The sequence below is a fragment of the Tachysurus vachellii genome, chromosome 23 (assembly GCF_030014155.1).
Source record: "Tachysurus vachellii isolate PV-2020 chromosome 23, HZAU_Pvac_v1, whole genome shotgun sequence".
Taxonomy (NCBI): Eukaryota; Metazoa; Chordata; class Actinopteri; order Siluriformes; family Bagridae; genus Tachysurus; species Tachysurus vachellii.
In genome coordinates, this window is record NC_083482.1 from 2,143,772 (window position 1) to 2,167,796 (window position 24,025).

Genomic DNA, 24,025 nt, shown 5'->3' on the forward strand with positions numbered 1-24,025 from the left:
GGTCCACATTTCATTTAACAACATTTATCAATTCTACACACTCTTTTAGCTTTGTCATATTATTTTATTTTTAAACTGTATAGAGATGGAAAGAACAACACTATCACCTTTTATTCAAAAGATTCAAGACTTTCTGTTCTTTCGTATAGTCTTTCTTCCCTAGTGTATGTCTCCCCCTAGTGGATGTAGGCTATAAAGTAAAATATTGATTATAAAGTTCGTTTTAAATCCACAATGCTGTTAAATTCAGTAAACTGTTGACTGACAATTTTAACTTTTAGTCTAAGTATAAAAATGTAAATGTTGAAACTAAATATTATATAGATTATATTATACCCCGTAATCTAGGAGTTTGTGTCCTGGGTAAACACAGGGTCGGTAGGGTTGCCAGGTTTATTGTGCATTTTGACTTCAGCAATCAGATGAATACAAGGAGATGTGAAGAAAATATTAAAGAAACTTTTGATCTTCATTTGGAGTTTTGAACAAACATTTCTTCTATTTTCCTCTCAAAGGTTTCTGGTTGTTTTTCACTTATTTTTATTTGTGAGTGACTTTCTGGAGATGACCAGTTAGTGAGCCTTGAATACTTCTGACCACTAGGTTACCACCTGGGGGTGCCAGTAATTAGCCAGATTTTATTTTTCATTCCAAATATCACAGAATTGAACAAACAATAACAACGACTTCTTTAAAAATCCAGACTTTATTTTTAATTCTAATTTCTGTTCATTTAGAAATATTAGAAATATAGAAATATTAGTGGGTGGATTAGTGGGTGGATGCCAGGACAACATGAAGTCTCCAAACTAATCAGAATCTGGTCGGTGGAGGGGAAACATGAGAGCTTAGTTTCACAAGTTCAGACCATTCTGCATGATCAAGGGTCATCCTTGAAGGTAACGTGGAAATATGAAGATGTTAATTTTTGTAACTGGTTTCATTTCTTTTTCTTGTCCTGTGTTGTGGTGAACCAGGCATCAAGCAGCTTCTTGCTGTAGTAAATCTGCCAGGCGTGTACCTGCACAGCCACCACTATAAACAGGTAGAGGACGGACACTGCAGAAAAGCCGAAGATGAAGCGGTATGCTTTGCCGTGCCGGTACAGCTGCTGCGCCACAGGGAACATCTCCATGGCGCCGTAGATGATGGGTGCTACACAAAACAGACCGGCGCCAATCATGGACACGGCCAGGTAGCCGATGGTGTTCTTGGGCAGTGCCATGAAGTTCAGCATGGTGGGAATGATGCTCAGCAGGTAAGGGTACTCCCACTGATAGGGGCTGGCCACTACTTTGTGGGACAGTAAATTCAGCTGGCTCACCGCCACCTGGGCCAAAACTAACACCCACAGCGCCACATGAACCATGTTCAGCTTTCGGATTTCTGATTTCAGTGCAACACTGGTGAAAGAATAAAAGAGGAAATCTGGCAGTCAGCAGAGGTGTAGCATTTACTAAATAACACAGACCAAGTCTGCAACTAACTAACTAACTAACTAATTAACTAATTAACTGAACGTTTTCCACCCTCAATGTGAAATAAAAACATCTCAGAATCAATAATAAATGCTAACGAAAAAAAAATTACATTAATCTGGTTAATTGGAGGTGTGGCTGTGTTCAGAACCGACCAATCACATTCAATCTCATGTTCAAAAGGAACTATCATACAGATGTGAGCAACGAAATAATTCTGATTTAACTCCAAATAAAGATCAGCTAAAAGGGTGGAAAAGGTTCTGATAGTATAAATATTAGTCTCAAAACAAACTAAAACTAGATTTGTAAAGTTCGTCGCGACAAACTTTGATGTTGGATTTGATGATGCAGGTATTTGCAAAGGCCGGTGCTTTTTGGAGGCGAGTGGACATAAGGGTCAGTGTTACTTTTGGAAGCAAGTAAACAGAAATCTAGGATGCCAAAACATTTGGAGGTAAGTGGAGACAAGCATGTGAGGTCATCAGAATACACATGAGGAAGTTCCCCTCATTGTTCTAAGTGTTTTGATATGTCACATGTCCATGTTGTAAAAAGCTTTTTCATTTTGCATATATTGGGGGCGGGGCTGCGGCACAACCGAAAGACCAGTCGGTACACCAATTTAAAAGTTTGTTCAGAGTATCACCCTAAAGGAGCTGGCCGAGTTTGGTGTAGATAGTTTGAAAGCTTACTGAGTTATAAACCTCCAAAAGTTTATAATGGGAGTCTATGGGAAAAAAAGCCATTTTGAGACCCGGTTTCCCGGAAGTACTGGTACTCGGATCGCTTATAAAAGTAATAACAACAAACTTCAGACCAGCGTCTACAAAATATCATAAATCATAAATCATAAATATCGTCTATAAAATATTTGGTGCATGTGGCTCGAAAGCCCTAGGCTGCATTAAATTTTATAAATTTTTGTCTAAGCTTAAATAGGAAAACAATGTTGGCTTCTGCAAAGCGACATAATGATTATTACCTGCTCTGAGATTTTACCTAAAAATCACTTTTTCAAAACCAGCTGCACACACGCACACACGCACACACACACCTACCACCCACACCCACCAGAACAGACAAACCCACCCGCACACACACAACGACACACACCACCACCACCACCACCACCACACACACACACACACACACACACACACACACACACACACACACCTAATTTGATAGTGTGAGGCCACACGTTCCCGGTGCTGGTAGTCACTTCCATCTGTACCCTCTACTCTCGGTCCGGCCCGCGATGCCATGGAAACCACCTGAACAGCAAAACAGCATCATGGGAGATTTTAGTATTCTAAGCAATTCTGACGAAAACGTCTTATGACGTCACTGTGAACACTTTGGGTCTTACTCCTCTTACATTAAATACATTCAGAAACAACACACAAACCTAATTACGGGTAATAACAATCGTAATTAATACATTAATATAATAATTAATAAGTAATTAAATTAATTAATATTGGCTTCAGAATCGACTCGATGTTCCGGAACAGGAATCAAAAGAGTCGACTCCCAAATAACTGAACCCCATTCTCACTTAGTGAAAGAACTTAGTGCTAAAGAAAGCCTTGCACTTTATTATTCAACTGTAAGGACAGAAAACAGTTATTTATTAACTACAACTCTGGAGGTTTGTGCTGACGTTTCGTTTAAAACTCCACGTTTTTGTCAGGACGTTAGCAAACTAGCTATTTTCCTGGTACCACAAAATGCCAAAATCGCACAGCATATGAAAAATAAATGTATAATAAAATGACTACAATATCATTAACAGATTAATATCATTTAATAAATGAAAATAAACTTGACTTACTTTTCAACCACCAAGCGCTTGCAAGTAAGCTAGTACACATGAAGCTAAATCTCAAACAACCTCCATGAACCCTACATTAACGCACTACACTGTGTTTTAACACCTAGTTTCTATTCGCCCTATCTAGTGACCTACATTTCTATTTGGGTTTTAACCATCTGCGATTCCTCTTCGGTCCTTGTGTTGACTCCCTCTACTGGCCTGGAGGACGTATTAATACTACAAATGAGTTGAAATCCTTTTGTTATTCATACTGACGAATATATTTATTAATTGCAGAAAAATGATGGAATTAAAATTATATTTATGAGTTTTATGAATATATAGAGACATGTTAATAAATATGACTGACCTTAAAATATTGGCAAACTGCATCATGAGACATGGTTTTGAAGGACAATACACTGTGTACTTCTTTAAGCAGGATTTGTACAGAAACCATAATTTTATATTCATTCATTCATTCATTCATTCATTCATCTTCTACCGCTTATCCAAACTACCTCAGGTCACGGGGAGCCTGTGCGTATCTCAGGTGTCATCGGGCATCAAGGCAGGATACACCCTGGACGGAGTGCCAACCCATCACAGGGCACACACACACACTCTCTCATTCATTCACGCACTCACACACTACGGACAATTTTCCAGAGATGCCAATCAACCTACCATGCATGTCTTTGGACTGGGGGAGGAAACCGGAGTACCCGGAGGAAACCCCCGAGGCACGGGGAGAACATGCAAACTCCACACACACACAAGGCGGAGGTGGGAATCGAACCCCCAACCCTGGAGGTGTGAGGCGAACGTGCTATATATATATACGTGCTATATATCAAAATAATAATAACAAAATAACAAAATAATTGTCTTTTCCCATCAGTGTGTAGCCTATTTCTTACCATGATCCTCAGCCTCTAATGCTACATTTTGTAAAAGTGTTTTAACTTCAGCTTCGTATCAGCTTCAGCAATCGAACCCCCAAACCTGGAGGTGTGAGGCGAACGTGCTAACCACTAAGCCACCGTGCCCCCCTATAATTTTATATTGTATACTGAAATTCATATGATAATAAAATTTAGTGAAGCAGTGTAAACAGCTGAGGGGAATGAAGTGATGTGAAGTTTGGAGAAAGAATGTGTAGTTTATTAGAAGGTTGTGATTCTGCATACTGTGGTGTATATTTTATTATGGGACATGTATGCGGAATAGTAATCTTTCTAAGGATAAAATGGGACAGAAATGGGTATACACTATTTATTATAATAGAGAAGAGGAGATTGAAAGAACTCATACAAGCTACGATCTCTGCTAAAACACTTCTTTATTTTCCATTTCTTCTGTCTTTGCAGTTTATTGACTTATGGAACTCAGATTGCAGATTTTCTGTCTGTCTGTTGTTGCTTTCTGACCATCTGCGTGTCTGTCCAACATTTTCATTAGTGAGATATTCAAACATTACTTTATGCATGTGAATTTGGGGTCAGCTGTCAAATCAATGGTTGAAATCTGGGAAGCGGCGTAATTCTTATCGAAAGTCGTACTGGAATTTATGATAATGAAACAATCATAAACATTTGGCTTTTGCCAAATAATCAGCAGGAATGATCTAGAAAAAAAATACATATCTCTGTTAGGTGTAAGAAAAGCCCTTCTTTATCTTTACTTTCATTATGTACAATACACAGATCACACATACATCCATAATTTCAATCATTTAAATTTTATTTTAAAAAAAATTCAAAACCGACACTATAAACTTCAATGTTTCTCAATTAAATCTTTAGCACCCATCTGTAAATTAGAAAACAGAATTAGTTTTTTGTACATTCCATCTTCTTTCTGCACATTTATAAATTCAAGCACTCAGTAGTAAAACAAAAAAATGTAAAATAAATACAGAGAAAAAGAACCCCACAAAAATCTTTTCAGCATCTAATGGTACTGATACTACGTTGAACCTGTTTATTTAAAAAAAGAAAGAAAGAAAGAAAGAAAGAAAGGAAAAAAAAGGAAAGAAAACATGAACGATATATGTACACATATACATATTTAATTAATATCCCCCAGGTTGTATCAGTAAACAAAACTGACCTTGTTTCTTCAACGTTTAATTCTGATTCACAGATGATAGAAAATCTAAACTACTGTGATGTGATAACTGGAAAAGCAAAATATACCATAACAAATAGATCGAACCATACAAGAGTGAGAGTACATTGAACATATGTATAGATTATTGTAATGAATGTGTATGGAAGAAAAAAAAAAACTGAAATATGCTATGAAATATGCTATTAGCTGATATTATCCCTGTATTATGTAAATACTGGCAGGTAATATGTGGAATAGTGTGTCTTTGCTATTTGAATGGCTATTTTATTCATAGCCTGTATGTAAACTGCATGGTGAAACACAACTCCAAACCGAGTCACTTACAAAAATATATTCAGATTCAGTTTTAATGGATTTTTGTCTTCTGGTACTGCCAATAGACAAGTTAAATCACGCAAATTTTTAGACAAATCTTCATTTCCAAAGAACACTCAACACTGAAAGTCAATTTCACTGAATTACTGTGCTTTTCATTTCCACTCATCACTTTTTGATAGCAGGCATGTGCATTTTTTTGATTTCCACCACTGACTTGTGAGGGACACATCTGACGCATTACATTGGGTATAATAAATATCCAGAGAATGACGAATGGACATATTGACCAGCATAAAGTCCAGGAGCTTGATCTGATGGTAACTGAACATGAACCGAGTCTCCAGACTGCAGAGGCAGTACTGCACTTCCTGATGCTTGATCCAGAAAACCTTTTTTGCACTCATCATATGTGTACATGACTGGTTCATTGTTCTTTTGCAGAGCCACCCACAGATTGCCCCCTTTGCAGTGGACATGGTATGCAAAATAGTAAATACCTGGTATACTGCAGGAGAAAATGCCAGTTTGAGGGTTGTAGTTGTGGTTGCCATTATACAAGATCTTATTGAAGACCACGGGTGTTCCAACAGGTGGAAATGGTGTGGTTAGCTGAGCAGTAAAGGCAGGCATCTCAAGAAAATGCCTGCCACTGAATTCACCAGGCTTGATTTTCTTATAGGATCCTTGTTTGGCCCCATCAAGTCCTAGACCCATTTCAGGAAGAACAGCACCATCACCAGATGGAGGTCCAGGTGGACCAGGAGGACCAGGAAGGCCAGGTATTCCAGGTTTACCTGGAAATCCACCTGGACCCGGTTTTCCTGATGGACCCATTGGGCCTGGTAAACCAGCCTTTCCTTCACCTGGTGGTCCGGGCTTCCCTGGTGGTCCATATTCTCCCTTTGGTCCAGGCAGTCCAGGGGGCCCAATTGGTCCACTTGGCCCCATGAATCCTGGGATTCCTATTGGCCCTTGGCTACCTTTTTCTCCTGGTTGACCACCTTCCCCTTTTGGTCCAGGCTTGCCAGAAGCCCCCGGGAGACCAGGAAAACCTTTGTGTCCATTTTCACCCTGAGGCCCAAAAGGTCCTGGTAAGCCTCTGGGCCCTGGTTGCCCACCTTCTCCTGGAAGCCCTGATTTTCCCGGGAGTCCTGGAGGACCTGGTTCACCTGGGGGACCTACTGGTCCTTTTAGTCCAACTTCACCACCCTCTCCTTTTGGTCCAGGGAAGCCAATGCCACCTGGGGGTCCCATGGGACCAGATGGACCAGGAAGACCACCTGGTCCAGGTGGGCCAATCATTCCAGGAAATCCACCATGACCTTTCTCACCTTTCAGACCTGAAGGTCCAGGTAAGCCACCATGTCCTTTGTCACCTTTTGGTCCAGGGTATCCAGGTTTGCCAATTCCAGGTAACCCTGGACCTCCTGGAAAACCAGGTGGGCCTGACTCTCCCTTTCCACCTGGTAGACCAGGTGGCCCTGGAAAACCATCCAAACCAGGTTTCCCAATACCTGGTAAGCCTGGTGGCCCTGGTTGTCCCTCTTCACCAGGAGGGCCCTGTAACCCTTGCTCCCCCGGAAGACCTGGTTTACCAGGGCCCCCTTGGGCCCCAGGTAACCCATTTAGACCTGGCTTTCCAACTCCTGGTAATCCTCCTGGACCTGGTATCCCTGGAGGCCCAGGTGGTCCTTTTACTCCTGGTAATCCTGGAAGACCAAGTCCAAAATCACCTTTAGGTCCTGGAAGCCCAGGAATCCCTGGAGCACCCTTTTGTCCAGGCTCTCCACGAAATCCAGGCTGTCCTGGTAATCCCTGTGCACCTGTTTTTGGCAGACCTGGCAACCCAGGTGGGCCTGGATGACCTTGAGGTCCTGGCAATCCTACTGGACCAACACCACCTCCTGGTCCAAAGTCACCTTTTGGCCCTGGCAAGCCAATTACTCCAGGTTTTCCTGGTGAGCCTGGCATACCAGGTTTTCCAATCCCAGGGGGACCTGGAGCACCAGGTAGCCCTGGTTTCCCAGGAGGTCCTGGAATTCCCTGACCTGGTTGTCCAGGCTGACCTGGAGGTCCACGAGGTCCCATAGGCCCAGCTTCGCCTGCAGGACCTTTCTGTCCTCTGGGAATATTTTCACCTGAAAGGAGAATGCAATATTATATGAGAAGGAAAAAAGTAGAGTATGTGAGGAGAATGCAAAGTGTTTGTGCTATATATGTAATTTTTGAAAAGGAACATCTTGGTATTAATATATACAGTATAAATAAAGTATAGCACAGTATCTCACCTGAAGGACCTTTCTGACCCCGAAAAATATTCTCACCTGATGAGAAAATGCAATATTATAAATACACGTTATTCAAAGAGTTATGTTTTGTAATAATTGAAAAATTGATAGATATTCACGTTTACCTGATGGACCTTTCTGTCCTCTGAAAATGTTTTCACCTGAGGAGAGAATGTGATATATAGATTTGTGCTGTACATGGGATATAAGCAGAAAAGTACAGTGGATCATTTTTTCCCCATATATAATTAAGTATTGGTTATAACACGGTAATCTATAATTTACTGGAGATGGCTGCTTGGCTTCAAGACTGAAACTGTTAGTAAGTGACAGCTTTCTCTGCTTTTCAGTTATGTATATGTACAGGTCATTTTTAATTCAACCTTTTTTTTTTTTATCATTAATAAGCAAGCCTTAGGCAACAGTGACATTTTGTTGTGTTGTGAACCTATATACTGCTCCATTAATGTTTCATGCCAAAACGCTATATTTCCTTGTTTAAATTGTACTGCAATGCAGTTCCTTTCCAAACCGCGATAAGTGCCAAACCTGTTTTTTGCCTAAACGCTATATGTCCTCTCTCGACCAATCAGAATTCGGTGAGCGTTGACGCAATCCAACATGGTGGCGGTCTGAGGCGAGAGATGTTTGTTTGTGCGCAGTCTTCAAAATGAGTGTAGGAGATTATTTCTATTCTTAATAAAGTTATTTATTTCCCTGATGTCATATGTTGCATGTTCTCTTGTTGGTTTATGTCTCTTATATATATATTTATTTATATATATATATATATATATATATATATATATATATATATATTTATTTATATATATATTTTTTTTTTTAAATAAAGGATGGATTTATAGCGTTTTGGAAAAAAATAAAAAGAAACTTAGAATTTATATTCAACAAAATTGTTGTTTCATTTAACAATCACTGTTTAACATGTTCAGACTGAGCAAACAGACCATTTTAACAGGATAAATTGAATATAAACTAAATTTGTGGGTCTAGGTAAAAAAAAAGTCATTTTCATAAAAACTATTAAAATGGATTTATAGCGTTTTGGAAAAGAGCTCCTCATATAGTCATCTTTTTATTATTGTTTTATTATTTTTATTGTTATAAATCAGTGTCATTTCTGAATTTATTTTAGATTCAAGACTAATTCATTCCAGCCAAAACCATCAAATGTTTAATGATCAACGATGGAGACCTGAGTGCAAACCAGGCCATGTCATAGTCTCCAAGTGGTTAAAGTGGTACAAGTTACCACTTAATTGTCTTTAATTATATATGATTGTTAAGAATGTGAATTATTGTGTGGGTGAACCATGTGCATGTCACAGTTCCTAGATTATATTTGTTTTGGCAAAAGCAGGCAAGTTCATTCAATTTAACTTATTAGCTTTTCAGTGGCATCATTGTATCACGAGATGGCAAGCAACGGCTTAATGACGTAAATGTGGGCAAGACTAAAACAAAAACGTCTATAGAAGAAATGTTGAAAGACTACCTGCTGTGCTGTAGTGTCTGGAACAAATTAATTGTGAAACCTGAAAAGCACCACCTTCATTATAATCTAAATTTTACTAACAGTATGTCCTAGCACAAAAGGTTGCATATTAATGTACACATATGATGCAGACAACTGCAGAAAATTAAGCCACTGTATTCATTGATATGATTTTCTATTTTTAAACTATATTCATACCTTTGCCTAGACTGGGGTTTGCCAAAGGAAAGGGCATCTGTAGCTGTTCCTTTCCATAGTATGGGAGCATAGCCATATCGTTTCCATATTGCAGATGAGGCAACTCTTTCCCTATGTATTGCTGTTGGGGTATCCCTTCCTTGCCCATTGGCGTGTGAGGTAACTGCGGCAGTGGTTGGTTTTGGTGGGCAAGCTGCTGGTGTCCATAATATGCCCCTGCTTTAGCATGATGCAGCAGGTAAAGTTGTACCACCAAGGCAAATCCACAGGCAGAGTGGATATGCATGGCCATGTACTGCAGAATGGAAGAAGGGTGAGAAATTGATGCACATGCTCTTTGTTTAAATATAGCAATAGCAGATTTGACATTTAGTAGACCAAAATGTTCTAGTATGAAGTCCAGTGAACTTCCCAAGGGCATTGTTTTAGTCAAAAGGAACATAACATGGTGTTCCTTTTCTCTCGCTAAGATAAAGGATTGACAACTTTTGAAAAATATGTCCCTTGTATGCAGTTCAGCTGGTAAAAATTTATATCTTCTCATTTCTGCCAAGGTGAACTGCTTAAACAATTAAACTAAAGCCTTAATAAAGATTTGGGATTTGTGTGTGTTGATGCTGTCATTTCTGCAGCTCACAGTCATGTTGCAAAGTAAAGCATAATATGAATTTCCACAGATGCTCTTTTTGTGTTTCAAATCATTTGTCAACCATTACAAAAATATGTTGCTGAGACATGGATGAATAGAAAAATACAAAATAGGTTGGGCTGCTTAGGGGAAAATAATCAATGATCGGTTGGTATATTGAGGTAAATTTACCTCAGTTTATGATCCCAAAGTTTTTTGCTCTAACAGGATGTCCGTATGCATTTTATTAATTTTATATCAGAAATTCACCAACATTTCTTAATGTATTAAAGTACTGCAAGTTATACATTTATATATCTTTTGTTACATTTAATGTGGTGGAATTATATTGTAGGGGGTCACGGTGGCTTAGTGGTTAGCACGTTCGCCTCACACCTCCAGGGTCGGGGGGGGGTCCAAAGACATGCATGGTAGGTTTATTGGCATCTCTGGAAAATTGTCCCTAGTGTGTGATTGCGTGAGTGAATGAGTGTGTGTGTGTGCCCTGCGATGGGTTGGCACTCCGTCCAGGGTGTATCCTGCCTTGATGCCCGATGACGCCTGAGATAGGCACAGGCTCCCCGTGACCCGAGGTAGTTCGGATAAGCGGTAGAAGATGAATGAATGAATTATATTGTGTTCTCATGTTAAAGTAGCTATAAACAATATACTCTCTATTGCCTCTCTTAAGGCAAGAAGGCAAAAAAAACTTGACATAGATCATAAACTCCTCTAACCAAAAGGTGTCGCAAAATGTAAGGTTGCAAGCCTGATTGTTACCAAGTTCATAAATTTTAACTAAACACTGTGACTATATTAGCAATAAAGTAATCGACAATAAGTCTCCACCTGAAGCCTGTACGTTTAGTTTAGTACTCACAAGTCTGGTTAAAATGTGATTACTTAAAGTCTTCTATGCTGAATGAGTTTAGAAATAAGGCACACCCAGTCTCTGTTCTAAACAGAAGGCCCTGTAGATGTAGTGTCCTAGAAATCTACAAATACCTCACAGATTATATAGTTGTATGAATGTGTATGTTTGTGTATTTGGAGGTGGGGGGGTGGGGGTGCGCTGGAGTTAGTCACACAACAACCTCAAATCCCAGATAACAGCAACACAACATGGTTTCTTTCTTTTCTCCTCTATCACACCTGATTTTATTTGACACTAAACTCAAAGGTGCACTATTTTAATTTCCAAGAGCAGGAACAGCTAATACTGAATGAATAGTGTAGAAATAACACAGCAATGGATAGTACTCCAGCAAATGTAAGCACTCTTTATTCTCTGAGAGAATGTCTTGCATTGAGTTTTACTGGCAGTGGAAACAAGGGCTAATCTGGAACACATTTTGACACCTCATTCATAGAAAAACAGAACTTAACTGGGCGAGTTCCAAATGCAAATGATGAATTGCTCAAGTAAAAGTGTTTAAGCCAGAAATAAATTGTCCAGTTGCCCCCCAAATTTTGAGTGCCACTTGTATATTTGGAAAAAATCCCAAAAATGTTTTTCACATTAAGTTAAAAAATATATAATTTGTCATTTTTCATACTTTTTCAAACACTAGTAAGAATGTATTTTATTTGATTAAAGCTGTTTTTTTATATAACAATATTGAATTAATTATTAGTTAATTAATTATCAGATTTTTTTTAAATAGTACGTTATTGTTTTGAAAGAAATCGCTCATTTAAAGAAAGATATCCATTAGGTACCTTTTACCTTTCTAGGGTCCCCAAGCATCCAGTATAAACACGGATTACTTAATTACATTGTTTTCCAACTATTACAAGGCTACATTTTGTCAAATACAATTAATTATCCAGTGAAATATTAAGGAACCTTTATACATATATTTCTATGAGTTTAGGCTTGATTACATGGGAACCATAAATCCTCAAGCTGGGCTGCCACCACTGGTCTTAGGGGTTTATATATATATATATGTATATATATATATTTAATATAACAGACTAGATACTGTAACCTTAGTCTATTTTAAATAAATGACTAAATAAATTCTATAAATATAGGCAACATTAGACAAGTTTATAGTTAACATTTATTTTTTCTTCTCTATATATATACATTGTTTTGTGTATATACTGTATACTATATTATGTCTCTATTCTTTTATATACTTGCATTTCTTTCTCTTTGCTGCTGTAACAGAGAAATTTCCCCATTGTCTGACGAATAAAGGTACAGTATATCTTATCTTAACATCAGCTTCTCATGTTTACTAGAAATTACAGTAAATTTACAGCCACAAAAATTGTCAAAAGTGGTTTTCTGGAAAGAAAGAAAAAAAATGATCTGAATAGGCCTAGAAGAAAGCATCAAATCCAAGTCTTTTCCAATAATAAAGTAAATATCTGTATATTTACTCCCACCTTTGCTTTCCAGGGCCACCCATTATACCTTTTAGGATAACGATAATATTATCTAACCCTAACCCTAACCTAACCCTAATCTAACCCTAACCCTAATCTAACCCTAACCCTAATCTAACCCTAACCTAACCCTAATCTAACCCTAACCTAAAGCCTGGATTTAACTTGATTGAACACTAAAAATATGATTTTAAAAATTCAACTTTAAGTTAGAATCTTCTTCATATTTCATAGCAAGTATACAGTAAATTGTAAGAGAGACTCATGAAAGCTTCCGTCCATGCCAAAAAGAGTCACAATCTTTGGGGTTTTAGTCACACACACTTACTGTACTGTAAATGTCTTTGTTGTTCTCTATATAAACTGCTCAGGGAAATTCTCTAATATGCAAAGCCTTCAGATTACCTTGTGTTGTGTGTAAATCCTGAGAGCTATTATAGATGGTTTTGCACTTTGGATCGTATATTTTGTTAAGATAATTTAGATAATTTATATTGTGCCTGTGTAGCTTTTGAACACTAGTACCTAATAATTAAGATATTTATATTGTGCCTGTGTAGCTTTTGAACACTAGTACCTAGTTTATAAATATATATATATATATATATATATATATATATATATATATATATATATATATATTTATATATATATATATATATATATATATATACACTTTTATTGCTATGAGAACGTATATTAATAGCTATAAAAGTTTCCCAGTGTGATAAGGGTACTGATCTGACCATGTCACGTACTATGACTTCTCCAATATGGCATTAATTATACATGCTTTATGATGGCCTTATGTAGGTGCTTTCACCAAAATGTAACACTCACTGGAGCAGACATGACCACAGCAACCACATTATGCACAAAAACGAAAAATATGAGGGTTGTTAAACCACAGAGCAGCTACGTATGACGGAGAAATCTCGGCTTGCTTGTCAGAACAGCGGACAACTGCCAATTCGTATGATTTATTAAAGCCATACGTGTGATCTGATTTCTTTCTTTAATACAAAGAGGAGGACAGACGAGGTGTTTGGGCGATTAGACAGCGTGCTAATCACTTGTGTTTGGCATGATTTCTAAGACGAATATGAGAAAACGAAGAGATTTGAGATTACCACTTTAACAGGTTCATAACGTAGACATCCAAGGCCACATTTATGACTTCTTTTCAATGTCAAAAGTGGCACTGAGGGTCTGCAGTGTGTCCACAAAAGATTTCAGCAACCCTTTAACAGAACTGAAGGCTTCAGCTGTGAATGATCGTGTACCGATTTGGAAAGGGATGATAGAAAACGTTTGGTTGTAAATTTCCACACTAAAATGCAGAACTATGCAGTAAAGAATTAGCATAGTGAATGAGCAGGAAAGTATTCCAGTATTTGTACATACTGTACTACCAAGTAAAAAACTTTTATGTGGCTTTCAAATTTGACTGCAGTTCAATTCCATGATTTGTTGAACATGGTGATTCAGCATACGTGGTATCATCACATTCAAGATTTTACAGTGTTAGTGAAGAAGCTTGTAAACCAACAAAGTTAAGAGACAGTTTAGACTGCAGTATCACAATAGCACAGCAAAAGAAATTCTTTTGCTTGTGCACATACGTGAATAGTCTACTATAGTAATGTCATTTGTTATAAAATGTAAAGAGTCATATTACCAAGTGTAAAGAGTCATATTACCAAGATCTACATATATTTTTTAAAACAACAACAAAAAATTATTTATTTTAAAGGTTTAGTAAAAGTTCATGTATAAATAAATGCAACATGATAAAAATTGCCTGTCAAAATTATAAAAAATTATATTTTCTCCAGTTTAGAAAAAGAAATGTGGTAAGGAGTCATTTAAGAGTCAACTCTTAGTTAGCTAAGCCAAATGATCTTATTTGTAATTCCAAGTTAACACATGTTATATATTGAAGACATTTTGCTCTCTAATTTTTTTTTTTTAATTGTTCAATAAAGAAATTAAAAAATGTAAAAGTTTTAATTTAATTGTTAATTTATGATTCATTTCTAAAATATTATTCGGTTGTAACAAATTCAGCTACATTAACTGTTACAAACCAATGTTGTGTTTTATTAATAAAAAGCTCATACTGAAAAAAATCTCTAAACCTTGTTCCATGGCTGTAAATAATATTTAACTATTAGCTTTAGACTGTATAAAAATGTTAACACACTAACAATTTTGGAGACACACTAATTTTGTAAAAAGCAATGATATGTCACAAATCATATCATAGTTCAGTTGAAGCATATGATGTGTTTGTAGGTTATGCTTGTACAGTATTTTCATATAATTTCATAGAAGACATTTTAAAGAATGAAAAATTAGTGAATTATTCGTATTACAGATGCAAGCAAATAACATAATGGTGTGACTGTAGTTCAATTGCTTAACACAGCAGCACGTTGTGTGTGTGTGTGTGTGTGTGTGTGTGCGCGTGTGTGTGTGTGTGTAAGTAAAATGATCCTAATCCAAATAATCTCACACACACTGTTAAACCGAATCGCACATCCTTCCTGCATCACTAGCACCATGTCAAAAAATAAATAAATAAAAAAGGGTTTGCTGGAAAATATGAAGCAAAAGCCAAAACGTCTCATATCACCAATGAATATTCATAACTCTGTGTTTAATGGAAAATAAAACAAACTTACCGTCACAAAACCTTTCACACTTGTACAGCTGCAGGGTTATAGATTTGGTAGTAAAAACAATTTGGCTGTATTACCTAAAGAATAAAACACTCATTTGTGTTTGATTTGCGAGTTGAATAAAACCAGTAATGGTTAGTCAATCGTTCCTATTTAGTCTCTGTGGACGGATGAGATCGAAATGATGAAGCCGAAATTATACATTTTCATATTGTTACAGGAAAATAATCAAAAGCACTGACACTGGAGTCTCCTTCCATAAATGTTAAATGTTAATAAATCTCCTTACGGTAAAATATCAACCATATCAACAATGGTATGCTTTTCAACTTAATCTGTATCATTTCTACTGTTGAATAGATTAAACATGAATTAGCATCATAAACTTAAATATACTGTATATATATTTCTGCTTTATAATATCCAATGTTGAAGTAATTAAAAAATAAATTACACTAAAATATAAATAACGTTACATGGGGTGAGTGATAGCACATCAGTTCAAATAGTGAGTACACACTAAAATTCACTAGAATTGAACAGAATTTAAAAAGATGATCACAATTAAACTTATATTTATTGCTTTATAAAAAAATAAATATATACATAATGAAATTAATCTTTTTTTTAACACATCAATTCATAATAATTTTTAATTAAAATGCCTGTTTATGCCTAGTCATGTCACATTCATGGTCTGTTCATTAACATATTTATCTGAATTGAAATCAGCCAATCGTTTAAAGGTCTTCTTTACTCTGAGCCAAAGGTGGAGTTAAGTAGCCAAGACGCAAATCCAAAAATGAAAAGAGGAGCTTTTGTTACTTCGTGTTCTTGGGGTTTGACAGCAAATCCACTGGAGCTAGCCAGAGGAAAACATGCGCAGCAATTTCACCCATAATTATCTGCGATATGATCCACCCTGTAGCCTAATTCCCAAATAAAAACTCTCTTTTACCCAAACTTTCCACGATTAGGTTTTTAAAAAACACCATTATCAACCTTATAATTATAAGCAAGGTTTGAATTAGCAGGTTACATGAAAGCAGAAGCTTTCTTACAGGGAACAGTTTACTGAAACTTTTACTGGGAACAGTTTACTGTTTACTGAAACACACTGGGAAGAGTTTACTAAAACACTCACTGGGAACAATTTACTGTTCACTGAAACACTCACTGAGAACAGTTTGGTGAAACACTAGGAACAGTTTAGTGAAACACTCACTGGGAACAGTTTACTGTTCACTGAATCACACTGGGAACAGTTTACTGAAACACTAGGAACAGTTTAGTGAAACACTCACTGGGAACAGTTTACTGAAACACTCACTGGGAACAGTTTACTGAAACACTAGGAACAGTTTAATGAAACACTCACTGGGAACAGTTTACTGTTCACTGAAACACACACTGGGAACAGTTTACTGAAACACTCACTGGGAACAGTTTACTGAAACACTCACTGGGAACAGTTTAGTGAAACACCAGGAACAGTTTAGTGAAACACTCACTGGGAACAGTTTACTGTTTACTGAAACACTCAGTGGGAACAGTTTAGTGAAACACCAGGAACAGTTTAGTTAAACACACACTAGGAACAGTTTAATGTAACACTCACTGGGAATAGTTCACTGTTTACTGAAACACTCACTGGGAACAGTTACTGGGAACAGTTTACTGTTTACTGAAACACTCACTTTGAACAGTTTACAGTTTCAACTTTCTGATACAGTAAGATATACTGAAATAGTAAAAATAATAGTTTTTTCTTGAAAATAAAATTATGTATGAGTCCAAATATTTTCTCTTGTATGCTAACTTTTTCTATTAGGATTTTTTTTTCTATTAACTAAATAGTTTTAATATTAGCTCTAATATTAGCTAGCTAGCTTCATTCATGGAACTTTTCTAAAATAGTCATTTTATTTAAAGACACTTTTCTTATGGTAGGTAGCTTGGGGATTTTCACTATTGCTACTGTAGCTATCTTTCTTAGATAATTCTTATAATTAAATCATTTTAAGTGTTATCTCTGTTCATATATCTTTAGTATTTTAAGGAACTTGTTTCAAATATTAGCCACTGTAGGGATTTTAAACAATAGTTATCTAGGTTTTTTTTTTTTTTTTTTTTTTTTTTTTTTTTTTTTTTTTTTTTTTGGGGGGTGGGGGGGTCTAATCTAAGTTTGCTTTTGTTTAGGGATTTATTCTGTAATTAGCTCTAGCACTGATTGGAAACTTTTTCTAATAACTAGCTATTGTTAAATATAAAATTTGTGGATTTTTTTTCTTGTAAATATAAATATAAATAATTATGTACGAGTCCAAATATTTCATTTCAATTATCCTCACTTATAAAAAGTAAAAATACTTTATTACTATACTTTGTTAATATTTGATTCATTTTTGAACCCTTCCTTTATTAGGCTAGTATTTAATTCATTTAATTACATACTATTTAATTTTTTAATCATTTTTTTTTATTATTTATGTTTTTTTAAACATCATTATATAGTGAAGCTGTGTCTCAGATCCTTTCAACAAAATGAACCAACTGGTCAACATATCTGAGTGCATTTTTTGAGAGAACTGCTTTAAACTGGTTCACACACACGTATACATTCATACACATGCACACAAGCACACGTTCCTACAGAGGTCAGCAGAGTGCAAAGCTAGGCTACTGTGTGTGTGCGTGTGCGTGTGTGTGTGTGTGTGTGCGTGCAACTCAAACATACTTGAAATCAAATTCTGCATAATAGAGCTGCATAGTGTGGAAACAGCCACACAACCGTGTGAACACCAGACCTACTAGAAAACAAGCATGAATAAAGACAATGACAAACCCGGAAAACATGGAAAAAACACACACATATACACACAAACGCACACATACACACACTCCTTAAGCCAGACCACTGGACACAATGGGAGTGTGCAAGCAAGAGAGGTTGAGAGAATACTTGCACAAAACATCTCAACTTCATAAACTTAACTTCTTTGCACGTACACACTCTCTCTCTCTCTCTCTCTCTCTCTCTCTCTCTCTCTCTCTCTCTTTTCATTTTGCAAGACCCACAATCTTCAGCAAGCATCATTTTATGTGTGTGTGTGCACATATTTCTGTGTGTGTGTGTGTGTGTGTGATCATCCTGACAGTGCAGGAATGTAGAATCAGCTGACGGAAATTGACCATGAGCCAACGACACAACTGAAGCCGTAAAAAACATTCTCTCTGCATCTGTCTGTCTATCTGTCTGTCTCTTTCTGACTTTATCTATTTTTCTCTCTTGCTTTTTCACGCCGTCCAATTCTCTCTTTGTCTCTCTGTCTCTTCTGCATTCTCTATATATGTCTATCTGTCTGTCTGTCTCTCTCTTCCTTTTTTTTCTGTCTGGCTCTGTCTTATTCTCTCCTTCTCTTTCTTCTTTCTGTCTCTCTTTTGTGCCTTTCTCTTTCTCCCATCTGTCTCTTTCTTTCTCACAGTTTTTGCCTCTCTTTATCACTCTCTATCTCTCTTTGTCTACCTGTCTCTCTTTTTACCCATATTTTTCTTATATTCACTTTTACTTTCTTGCTCTATCCCTTATATATCTGTCCCTTTCTTGCCTAATCTTAATGTATCTACCTGTCTATCTCTTTCTTTCTTTCTTTCTTTCTTTCTATCTGCTTGTCTGTCTCTCTATGTTGTGCTCTCTCTCTCTCTCTCTCTCTCTCTCTCTCACACACACACACACACACACACACACACACACACACATTTTGTCTTGTTATATCCTGTGACTGTTATTTCACTGTCACCCTGGTGCTGTTGAGTTCTTGATGATGATTGGTCAGCAGGTATAGACACATTAATCCATTAATCTATTGAAAATATTGTGAAATTCCACGTAACGAGATATTGATTGAACGTTTAATGAAATAATCTCCAGTATCAGCACTTTTGTAAATAATAAGAATTGGGTGAGGATTTTTTTTTTTTTCATTCTCATTATGAATAGGGTCAAGTTTCTTCACCAGCCAGAGAACAAACAAGGACAAGGCCAAGCTCATTTTCCAAACTCCATAATAATCCAGAACCTCTCACTAAAATCCTGAACACGTGCACACACACGAACATTTTACAGGTGTTTCCTCTGGAAAATGGATAAATGGAGGAAAGAAGGAGAGCATGGCAGCTTAGTTGTACCTGCTTTAGAGGATACTGACGCATTTCATGTTGCATAAAAAAAAAAAATCCCGCAGATATTTCAGCTATTCGTCATAAATCATTCTCGGGGCAAAGGCTACAGTACTCTACTGGACAAACACATAGTGACAGATTTATTTGGTATGGAACCTGAAGGAACGCTGGCCATGTGGTTGAATAAGCACATGCTTTCACCCCTATGGCCTGTGTTTAGTTCTGTACAAACAAGTACAACTGTCATAAATATAAATACGAGAGAGAGAGAAAGCAGGGTAGAAGAGAGAGAGAGGGAGAATGATAGAGAGGTAAAACAAGTATTTAACCCTCAACAATTGACTTGTGCTTTATATAACATCCATGATGTTATTGATACAGTTATCATTCGGGGAAAAAAATATTTATTTATATATATGATAATACAAATCACTGATGGTTGACTACCTCAGCCAAAATGTCTGCTAGAAATCTTTCTACACTGGCTTTTAATGACATGAAGTTTCTAGCATTGTCTAGCATGGACCAGCTTCTACTGTTCTACTTGGATGATTTCTGTATAATTAGCTAACTAGCATTGTTTGAGAATGGTTTTTTTAATTTTTTTTTTACTACTCACTAGCTTTTGTTTAAGGATAGTACAGCTAAAATTGAAAGATTATCTGTATAATTAGCTGGCTAGATTTGAGGACATTTTTTTTTACATGAGCTAAAGCTACTGTAGGAATCTTTCATTGGCAATATTTTCTCTTTTATGTTAAGATTTTTCCACAAGCATTCTTTCTATGACCTTATTAGTTCTAATATTAGTTCTAATTTTAGCTTCCTGGCCTCATTCATGGATCTTTTCTCAATGTTTTTTAATGATAATTTAATTTTAATACACTCTACACATGATTGAATCATTTTTATCTCGAATATTACCTGGTTAGCATTGTTCATATATTTTTTGTACTGTATGTTGAGGAACATATTTCTAACATTAGCCAATGAGGGCTATTCAACAAGAGATGTTTTGGAGATATAGCTTGCTTTTGTTTCAGGATTTACTCTATAATTAGCTCTAACACTGTTTGGAAACTTTTTTCTAATGTTAACTAGCTATTGAAGATTTTGAAGAGTTTGTTGAGGTTTGGATTTTTCCTACTAATGTGAGCTAACTGTATATAGCAAGATTAGTCTAACATTCATGTATTTTCCAACAAAAACAAGCTAGAATTCTTTATGGAGATCATTTAATGCTAGACTGCTAGCTAATGTTTGTGGTGGAATGTTGGTGATCTTGTGTTAGTTTAAGATTAACTTCTAATTTGCAAAATATTCCGTTAGGAATCGCTGTTCAGGATACTTCTCTGCACTGTAAAATGCTGGTCGGTTCCCAGGACCTTGTTTATTCGGACACAATCCCTGTGTCTCCACATACTCTTAGCAACACAAGTTTAAAAATTCAAAACATATTTTCAAATGAAACTAGACAAGAACTACTTGCTACTGGTAGACAAATGTAATTCCCAGGAATTAGGCTACCAGAAGGTTTAATTTACATAAAAATATGGCTTTATTAAAAACACCTGTTATAAATGAGTCACGTAGACACAGAGGACAGAAACTGAGCAGTGCTCCATTCACTGCCAGGGCCACCCCTCAGCTTGGATTTTAAACATTTTATCTATTGGGTTATCCAAAAGATGAACTGATCATCAAACCTGCAGATGGGGCTTTTTGCATAATCTCTAAGTTTACCTTAATGCTGCACCTTGGTTTAACCTTTTTAACATAAACTGCAGAACTATTTCACAATTCGTTTTTACCTAGTAATCAGCCATGTTGGCTAATTTTTGCTAGTCACTTTGCTAATTGATGCAGCAAATACAGTATGGTAGTCGGGACCTAATGCAGATCAGCTAAGAAATTTTATATAATGGTCTTAATAAGTGTTTTGACCTTCCATAAAGAGCATTAAAGGAGAAATCAGTTATGTCATATACTGTACAACGAATCAGACAGGAAAATATGTCAAATATGACGTCTAACCAACAAGCCAACATCGGCCTGATTCTCAAATTCGGATCTAAGCTTCCTGTGCAGCTATAAACACCTTGGTTATGAAACAGATCTAACAGGCAAAGCATTCCGAGCATCACTGGTTTCCCATGGCTGTGTCCGTGTTACACAACTATTCAGAGGAGCCAGATAATCCGAACCACAGCCGGCTGAATCGCAAACAGGAAGAATTCACTTCACTCATGTTTTCAGTTTATACAGTACATGCATCAGGTTCTGCTTACCTCTTTCTTCTCTACTGCTGTCCCTCACTCTTTCTCTCACTTTCTCTCTAACTCTTTCTTTTTCCTCTCTGTGAAGTAGAACTGCAGTAGAAGGATGCAAAAACCAAACTGTGGTTATAAACCGCACTCAGCATGCTGGAGACTTTTATGGGCAGGTGGGAGGGATCTGGCCCATTCACAGAGAAGGAGGAGAGAGAAAGATGGAGAAAAGTAAATATGGAAAAGAAAGAAAGAAAGAAAGAAAGAAAGAAAGAAAGAAAGAAAGAAAGAAAGAAAGAAAGAAAGAAAGATTGGAGTAAATATGAGTGAGAGACTCAGATGTAATACCTTTTAAAACAAGGTTTAATTCTATCATTGTTGTATTGTAGAAAGACAGCGTGATTGGACACTTGGTCATAGACTTGTTTCTTCTTATCCAAGAAGCAGTGTAAGAGTATGTATAATAATAATAATAATAATAATAATAATAATAATAATAATAATAATAAAAAGGAGAATATTAAGAACACTGCAGCACACAACTGCTGTGAACAGGAGGACAAGGAGGATCTGTCTGGGATCTGTGTCCAGCAGCTGCTTCCCATTTCCAGCCGGTATCAAAAATATGTTTTTGTTTGTGTTGTAATGTTACCACCTGCCATCTTGCTCTCAGCCCTGGACCTGTTCATGAGAATAAAACATCACAAGCCTGAAGCATTTCAGGTTCCAGCTCACACCAGGAAGCTCCACAGCATGTCCCTGCGTGATATGGTTGTATCTATGTAAGCATTGACATACAGCTAAGTATGGTGACATAGTAGTAGTAGAAGTATTCGTTCTCTGCATTTAACCCATCCAAAGTTCTCTGCATTTAACCCATTCACACAGAGCAGTGAACACACACTTGCTCAAGGGCACCTCTGTCGTGGTATTGCTGGCCCGAGACTCGAACCCACAACCTTAGGGTTAGGAGTCAAACTCTCTATTCATTAGGCCACGACTTCCATGGGCCATTAACCTTTCTGCCAAGAGCACTTATGTCAACTGAGTACCTACCAACTGTCTTAACACTTTCTGGCCTTATCTTTGAAACCTCCCTTTTCTATTTCAGTACTTTCCTACCATTATACAGAATATACTAGACGTTACTTGCATATGTACTGCCCTAGACCCAACTTTAGAGTATAGACCGGACGTCAGGAGTTGCGAGACAGTTTTGGCTCATGGGAGGTTTATCCCAGCCAATCGTATTGGAAAGTTTTTCTTGAACATGCTGTACATGTTGCTGTGAATGGTGGAACACTGCTAATGCTCCAAACAATCCAAAAGGAAGGGTTATGAATAAAGAGGGGAAAAGGCCTGAGTGATCAGGATCTCTTTTGGGATCCCAAAACAAGAGATAATTTTGAAGACTGCCTCTATCCAGGCCTCACTCCCACCCCCGTGAGCACCAGAGTGACTAACCTGAAGGCAGACAAGGCAGACACTGTGGGAGAAGGATGGGCAGGGAAACCCAAGGGTTAAGGTCTGATTTCATGGGAAACACAAAAGCGAAAAAGAAGGATAGGTGGATGGAGTGGGTGGATGTCTAATCTGTCCCTGCACACATAGCTCTATTCTTCTTTCTCTCTCTCTCTCTCTTTCGCTGTCTCTCAGCTCTTGTATGCTTTCCTGCACTTCATCCAATGCCCTACACATTATACCTCCACTTTCCAAATTTTCAGACACCAACACCTTCTACCCATAATCTAGAGTCTCTCCATGCTACAGTAGCTGAAGTAGATTTTTTTGTACTGAATTATATATTAACTGAACAAATCGTACAATTCCTGTATCCCAGCATATCCTGATATTACCCAAACTGCATTACCATAAACGTTCTTACATTCAATCTCTAGAACCGCACAAAAGAGCTTTTACATATCAGGAATAATTCCAAACTAGAACCTTTCTAAGATGCTATCTAAACAAATCCTATTATTCCTTATACTTCCCAGACCTACCCAAGCGCCTGCTATCCTCTACACCTCCAAGTATCACCTCAACACCAGCTTTCATTATCTACAGCTCCCAGTCATACCACAAAACCTACATACCTCCAAGTGTGGGATGTGGTAGCC

General features: G+C 37.0%; 2 protein-coding genes across 2 annotated transcripts; both read right to left on the minus strand.

Annotated features, from left to right (window-relative positions):
• Positions 1 to 782: 782 nt before the first annotated feature.
• Positions 783 to 3,434, minus strand: jagn1b (jagunal homolog 1b). Its single transcript, XM_060859687.1, has 3 exons — positions 3,316 to 3,434; positions 2,658 to 2,755; positions 783 to 1,403 (listed from the first exon to the last, which is right to left on the minus strand). Exons 2-3 carry the CDS (start codon positions 2,744 to 2,746, stop codon positions 941 to 943), a joined length of 552 nt encoding a protein of 183 aa, XP_060715670.1. The 5' UTR covers positions 2,747 to 2,755; positions 3,316 to 3,434; the 3' UTR covers positions 783 to 940.
• Positions 3,435 to 4,617: 1,183 nt separating this feature from the next.
• Positions 4,618 to 22,058, minus strand: col8a1b (collagen, type VIII, alpha 1b). Its single transcript, XM_060859587.1, has 5 exons — positions 21,927 to 22,058; positions 9,751 to 10,045; positions 8,162 to 8,197; positions 8,037 to 8,072; positions 4,618 to 7,886 (listed from the first exon to the last, which is right to left on the minus strand). The coding sequence occupies exons 2-5, from the start codon at positions 10,040 to 10,042 to the stop codon at positions 5,986 to 5,988; spliced, it is 2,265 nt and encodes a 754-aa protein (XP_060715570.1). The 5' UTR covers positions 10,043 to 10,045; positions 21,927 to 22,058; the 3' UTR covers positions 4,618 to 5,985.
• Positions 22,059 to 24,025: the final 1,967 nt, after the last annotated feature.

Bases quoted from the DNA above. Each gene is read 5' to 3' on its own strand.
- jagn1b (XM_060859687.1), bottom strand. From the start codon at position 2,746: ATGGCATCGCGGGCCGGACCGAGAGTAGAGGGTACAGATGGAAGTGAC. The intron at 1,404-2,657 runs GTGTGTGTGTGT...TTCTTTCACCAG, and splicing joins GCCTCACACTATCAAATTAG to TGTTGCACTGAAATCAGAAA.
- col8a1b (XM_060859587.1), bottom strand. From the start codon at position 10,042: ATGGCCATGCATATCCACTCTGCCTGTGGATTTGCCTTGGTGGTACAA. The intron at 8,073-8,161 runs GTAAACGTGAAT...TTTTCTCATCAG, and splicing joins AGGACAGAAAGGTCCATCAG to GTGAGAATATTTTTCGGGGT. The intron at 7,887-8,036 runs GTGAGATACTGT...TTCTCCTTTCAG, and splicing joins GGGTCAGAAAGGTCCTTCAG to GTGAAAATATTCCCAGAGGA.